The sequence below is a fragment of the Amaranthus tricolor genome, chromosome 6, assembly GCF_026212465.1.
Source record: "Amaranthus tricolor cultivar Red isolate AtriRed21 chromosome 6, ASM2621246v1, whole genome shotgun sequence".
NCBI lineage: Eukaryota > Viridiplantae > Streptophyta > Magnoliopsida > Caryophyllales > Amaranthaceae > Amaranthus > Amaranthus tricolor.
Genome location: NC_080052.1, coordinates 4,791,101 through 4,798,161, shown reverse-complemented (window position 1 = coordinate 4,798,161; position 7,061 = coordinate 4,791,101). Strand labels below are relative to the sequence as shown.

Below are 7,061 nucleotides of genomic sequence, written 5' to 3'. Positions count from 1 at the left end.
TTAGCTAGTTTTTTTCATTGGCTTTTGATCCGCTTTTTTCTAATAAACAGTCAACAATCATTACATAATTTTGCTAAAAATTCAATTAGGTTAAAAATTCAACAAAAACAGTCAACACTTTCAACTGATCAAACAAGCAAACTTAAAAGGTTAGCATCTAATAATTAGTCGTCAAACAAGACCATCTATCGATAAGACAACCTCAAAACAAGAAGCACATATATAAATATTGTATAAGTTAGGCTATCCAACCCATGTATAAAAATTGTCTCACAATGAAATTGTCTAACACGAGAATTTGCGTTTTCCATTTAGGCCATGGCGCCTCGGCCCATTTAAATTTACCATATTTTCCATACAGGCAATGGTGCCTCACCTATCTTTTGAACTGATCTACAAAATCATCATCTTTCTTCAACTCATGCATATATGTATCTTTGTAAAACCAATGACCATACCTCTCGGTGTGATATAAAGCTCTTGGTATATAGAAATTTGGCTTTATAATTCTTCAAATTTGAGCAACAATTAATGATTTCATGACTAGTCTAAGCTCTAGATATACACCCATTCAAATCGAGAAATTCTAGTTTCAAACAGCTTTCAGTAATCAAAGTAAGGCCTCTACCTGACAACTTGGAAAATCTAAGCTGAAGATGCTCCAAGTTTAGCAGCTTCAGTATCACCATCTTGTGAAGGGTCCAACCAATTCATGAGATTCCGGTTGCTGACATAGATTCATGAGAGATCTCAAGGCAGAAGCTAATATCGAGTTCTTTCTGCATAGAATCATCAAAAACTATCAATGTGTACAGAACAAGATGTGGCAAAAATTGCAAATCTTTAAGCCAAAAGCTTCCATCAAGCACCAATATCAGTTAATCATCTAGTAATATTAAACCAAACTACTACTACATGCCCGAGTACTATCTACTATCAAGCAACAACCACGATGAATAATTTCAATAGTCGAGTCAACAATCTTAAAAGAAAACAATTACAAATCGACAACATAGAGCTCAAAACCCAAAATTAATGGTTATTTCAATATGAGAGCTTTTCATAACAGATGAATAATATAAACCAAAATCATACAATTTTACACCTTGAAAATCAAGTATGACTTAGTAAATCACTGGCAAGTGGATTTTGAAGGCGGCTTCTTAGAAAATCAGAAAGTTTTGATGCTGCAGCTCGTCCAATCCTTAAACAGTTAATATAATTTTCAACTGGAACATAAAAAGAAAGAAACATAAGCAAATCACTAGAAAATAGGAATCAAATTGAATTATTGAATATATCAATTCAATGATCACTTCTCATCGCCATTTTGAATGCGTATTAAAAAAATATACAGACAAAATTAAAGATTCAGGGAAGCAAACAAAATTAGCAGGAACTTGTAGAACATATATCTAAGCCTTAAAAAGATTCTTTAAGCAGTTTAGGTGGATACCTATTTTTACACCATCCAAAATACAGGTTTTACATTGTCTACCACTTTCGTTTGTACTGAACACAACAAAATTTGTACTCAACACATTCTTATAATCACTTCAAGCAATAGGTATACCCAAGTGATTTATGTAATAAGTCCAGACAATTCAATTGATAGAAAAATGAACCTAAGCTAAGACTACACTGTAAATGATCAATCGTATTATTTATCATTGTAAGCAATTTCATCAGATCATTTTTCTCATAAATTTTGTAAATAACTAGCAATGAAAATTCATAGTCAATGATTGTCAAAGAAAACCAAATATGACTTACAATCTAAAAAATGTGTGGAGTATATATATTTCTCTTAATTGAGATCATTGTTAACTAGAACGACATTCGGTTTGGAACGAAGAACGGGAACAGAAACGGGAACATGGAACGCAGATTGACTCGGGAACGATTGGGTACGAGATATATTATGTATAAAAAGTAGATTTGAAAACAAAAGAAACATAAATTGATTTTTTTTTCTTTAAGAAATTGTTTTTAGTTTTATTTTTAATTTTCAGTGTTTCATCTCGTTTTTTCCTCCCTTTTTTTCTTTAATTTGTAGATGATCTAAAATATCTTTTAGAAAAGGTAATCTATACCAGGACGTCACCTTGAGCGATTTGGGTCGCGTTTGGGGACGAACGTTCCCGGATCGCATAACGTGGCTACATACCACGTTTCATGTAACTATGATCGAGATACTTGAACAAAAAAATAAAACTCAATCATAAACTAGATTGATTCATCAATGAAAAAACCCAAAAGATGTTGAATGAATGACCCTATCGAACACCCTTCTCATTAGTCTCTAAGGACAATACTTATTCCAAAATTAAGTGCACAAATGAGAAATTAGCATCAATCCTCTAGGGCATCCAACTACTTACACTATCTTTTCAAATCTATATAAACAAAATTAGCAACAAAATTGCATTTAGGAAACAATATCTAGAACGGCACAACCTTATATCGTGAGAAGTATAATAAGGTAAGCATGTACCACAAATTTTTGAAGTTTAATATTTAATACACCAATTTTAAAATGGGAAGAATTTACTTCTTCGTAATGAATTTAATATGATAGCAAGAGGGTTAAATAAACTGACAGTAAAATTAGATTCACCATGAAGCAAACTGATAGTGGGCACGTGTATTATTGGTGACGCATAAACATGAGTGAGATCACACAGGGAGAGCAGTTCAGAAATACAAATTAAGTACCTGACATCGCGCCATGGGTAACAGATGTGATAATCCCATGCTCCACTGGTTCCTCATTTGTATTGCTCGACACTTGCAGAACTGATAGCACGGAGTTTGGGAAAACCAAATAAACAAATGCTTTCATTTTCTGCCAGCATGGGAGTATATTCAGGATTAGATCATTCATACAGAATTTTACTGGATTCTTATTTCTTCTAAGATCCACGTCATATAAAACTTAATAAAGTTGTTACCATTTACTTTTTTCCGTCAATAACACTTTTCAAGTATAGAAAAGCATTCAAGCTTCATATCTTTAATCTCAAGTACATTATCCCAGACTAAAAAAATCATATCTCCACAGCACATTAGTATTAAACAATTACTAGGACACCCAAATAAAATTAGGTAATGGCCTGGGCTTGACTGTTTAAACCCAGTCGAAAATCGCCGTCACTTCCCTTGTGGCTCTCTATACACACCTTGGGGTGTTAGAGGAGTCAAGTAAAGCAAGAGCAAGGAGTTCCTTGGCTCCAATTGTAGCAATAATATTCAAAACTCCAGACGAATTGCTCCACTTGCTATAATTGGGATTATGTTTTTGCATTTTAAAAGTTAAATAAATGAGCTTTTGCAAATTAATTGAAATTTTTTAGTTCAAATTTTAACTATTACTTATCTATAACAGCTAAAATTCAACATAGGAAAAGATATGTTGAGCCTGCTCAAGTGTATCTGAGCCTAACTTGGTTGTGCTCAGCGATTAAAAAACATGAGCCAAGCCCTAGCAGTTCACAAACCAGGTAGGCTCAACCCTATAAACATTTATAAACCAAAAATAGAAATTAAAAAAGCAAGTTAGTTACCTGCTCCTCTTGTTTTGTAGGATCCAACATCACACATCCATCTTCGGCCAAACAACAGCATATTGCAACTAAAGAAGACAAGTTAACAATTATTTTTTATAGTCAATATAAACAGATAAAAGACAACGATGAACTAAGGATTCTGCACATAACGAAGTTCTTTGATGTTCAAATCAAAATGCGTAAAAAGAACATGAACCATTTCATAGCTGCAGGACAGAATTTTACCAGCAAGATGCTTCAGAGGGATTCCCGCATCCACAAGAGCAGCACAAGCAGCATTAATTGCGCAAGGAAGAAGCTGATGCAATTTTGGTCAAGGAATTATCCACAGTTCAGGACCTTGCAATTGATTTCTAAAACAATCTTACAAGAATACCTCACAATGACAAGAAAGATAGGTATCTTATCCCAAACAGATGAGAAGTTTCAAGAGCAAATCCAATATAGGGGAAAGGGCTAATTGTATGTAGAGATAGAAGACGGTCAGTGAGAAGCTGAATAGATTATCAAGGTGTACAACAGCCTAGATACATAGATTAATACAAGGATACAGAGCCATCGTCATGGACAACCTGCAAAATAAACAGTAAAAATTAGATTTACAACAGATTTTTGCTTAAAAGAACCAGTTGCCACTTATTCACTTTTTTCTCTTTAGGGAGGGTGGGTGATACATCAGTGGCTCTCTAAGCTATGACTTATGAGCGGTTACAAAACAAGCAATGAAGTAAGAAGCACAATCACACAACATTAAAAATTTCTATGCACTTTTTCATATTCAGTGTTGCTCCATTGGGCTGAGTAAGAGGCGCATCTCAGAAGTAGTTATGTGCGACTTACACATCGAATTATTTGAATCCCAAAGAACAGACATTAGCATCACGAAACAAGTAAATTAACCTTACCTGAACAATTACTGATGTGGTTGTATTTGGGTTGACAGTCAAAATACATATGCTTTGTAATGTTCTCTTTAGTATCATCTCATATTCCCTCTCCAATTTCCCTATTAAATAGAAAATTGTTAAGAGCAATTCAAAGAAAAAAAAAGAAAGCGAAAAAATACTAGAAAAAAAAACTATAGAATTATGACTACGAACTAATAATTTGGCTGATTAAATATGCGTCTTTATAGGTGTCACTAAGAAGGAAAGATCAATAAAAATCAGCTTCAAAATATGTTAAACATACCATTTCTTATATCCTCATACACTTGGGAATTGAAGTTAGTTTAAATGCCTATTCTGTCCTAAATAATGACACATAAAAAATCAGGTTCCTTGCCTCTAGAATTTATAAAAACATTGCCATCTAAATAGATGCATATGTACAAATTCCTTGGCCTCCGGGACATTACACTAGTTGTCAAGTTTGGTAACACTTTTTAAGCACAAATGGTAGAAACTAGAAAAATTATAAGGAATATAGCCATAAATATCATTTTAAATGTGTAAGCATGTCGTATAAGTATGTGGAAAACACACCGACAGAAGCTCATCATAATGTCCAAGGATAATAATTACTCGAGAACATATATGCAGTACACTATGAACCTAATCATACCGATTTGCCCTGTTTTAGGCTTCCAAATTACTTCAATTGAAGCTTTTTCTGGATTTTCATTCTTCTTAGTCCCAGCTTTTGGTCCATAAACTGCAGCTAACACTTTTGTATCACCTATACAACAAAAATATACAATCGAACAACTTTATAGTTAATATCATATTTGATCATAACTAGATGATCAATACGCTGCAATGTTCAATAAGTAATCAATTATCAATTACAAATGTCTTTTCGAATCCAATCACTAAGCAAAACAACTCATGTCGCCCTCGAAACAAATGTAATATCTACACTTGTTGAATTAACCTTCTTCAAGTCATTAACCTCTAAAGAGTTGGATGTTTTGGCAGCGAATTCAAGCAATATAGAAGTACATTGCAAGAAGCAAACATCCAAAAGCAAAAATAAGGAATACAGATCAAATAATAAAAGTACAAAATTCATTTCACATAATTATAGTGCATGAAAAAGTAAATTAATCAAGAACGCAGCAATAATAAAAAAGGATTAAATAACACAAAATTAAAGATAAAAGGATTGTACCTTGAGACCAACTAGCAGAGCCGTGAGCGCGATTAAGGACGTTTCTAGAACAAGATAAAGGTTTCAACATTGTGGGCGTGCGACCGTCTTCCCTGTCAACCCCCATTTTTTCAATTTCACTACTTATTAATTCAAGTTTCTGAAACAGTATCTGTGTTTCTCCTTTCTCGACTAGATGCTGGCAAAAATGAAGCTTAGCTGCTACCAGTGGCGGGTCCTGAAAAAAAAATGGTATCGATAATTTACCCAATTCCATAAAAACCCTAAAATTAAATTTAAATTAATATGAAAAAATTAGCATCATTCCAACCTTAAATGAATTACTACAAAGTAATTTGATTAATTTCAGCATTAAAATTAATTGACAATAAATTGCAAAGAACAAAAAAAATAACCTTAAAGAAGAGCAATGGTCCAACAAATGATGAAGATTAGAGAGAAGAGCAGAGCTGGTGCGGTAGACGTCAGGTGCACGCCGGACGGTGGTTCCTTGGTGGCCAGGTGGTGTCGACAGCCGGCGACGGGTCACCGGAGACAGCAAAGCAGGCGGCAGCTGTAGAGGGTTTGGGAATTGAAATGGCAGTCAACATTCACATGAGGGTTTCTTACTTTTTTTGGAATTGGGGTAGCAGGGTCTATTCTCACTCATTCTATTTGATTATTGAATTAAAATTTGATTTGAATTTCTGTAATCCGATCTGATTTGATTTGGTTTAATCTGATTTAATTTAAATATTTTTATCTAATTTGGTCTTATATATTCTGATCTAATTTAGTATGATGTGATCTGATCTTATTTGTTTTTATATAGTTAATGTTATCGTATTATTATTATTATTATTATTATTATTATTATTATTATTATTATTATTATTATTATTATTAATAATATTATCATTATTATTATTATTATTATTATTATTATTATTATTATTATTATTATTATTCCCTCTATTCATATATAAAAGAATATTTGAGTTTTACACCAAAATCAAGAAAGGTGGGGGACCACTTAAAAGTGATAGAAAACTCTCTTTTTTCTTAAAAGGACATTGATATTTATGAGATATTGTGTTGTAGTAAGGATAAAAGGGTAAAAAAGAATGATAAAAATAGAAATGGGATGTAATCAATCAATTGACCTAATAAGAAAATGTCCTTAAATCAATGAATAGGAGAAACTATTCTTTTTATAAAATGGCATTTCATTTCATCAGAAAGAAAATTTACAAGAAGTAGGTGGAGACTCGAGCAACAAGCTGACCACCAACCCCTTTTTTAATACAAAAAACTAGCCTATGGAAAATATATGCCTTAGACTTGGTACAACAAAAGTTACTCAAACCAACTGTAGCAACCCTTAATAATAGCTCGAGCGCATCTTTA

General features: G+C 32.9%; 1 protein-coding gene across 2 annotated transcripts; it reads right to left on the bottom strand.

The window, feature by feature from the left end:
* Window positions 1-206: 206 nt before the first annotated feature.
* On the bottom strand, window positions 207-6,407 carry LOC130814536 (exosome complex exonuclease RRP46 homolog). Of its 2 annotated transcripts, none has more exons than XM_057680633.1 (9): window positions 6,071-6,326; window positions 5,676-5,892; window positions 5,130-5,243; window positions 4,472-4,572; window positions 4,118-4,138; window positions 3,792-3,864; window positions 3,564-3,631; window positions 2,716-2,845; window positions 207-779 (listed from the first exon to the last, which is right to left on the bottom strand). In XM_057680633.1, the coding sequence occupies exons 2-9, from the start codon at window positions 5,779-5,781 to the stop codon at window positions 763-765; spliced, it is 630 nt and encodes a 209-aa protein (XP_057536616.1). In that variant the 5' UTR covers window positions 5,782-5,892; window positions 6,071-6,326; the 3' UTR covers window positions 207-762. The 2 variants fall into 2 exon arrangements, with proteins under 2 accessions (XP_057536616.1, XP_057536615.1); XM_057680632.1 differs by lacking the exon at window positions 207-779 and adding an exon at window positions 1,106-1,229 and having other exon boundaries at window positions 6,071-6,407.
* Window positions 6,408-7,061: the final 654 nt, after the last annotated feature.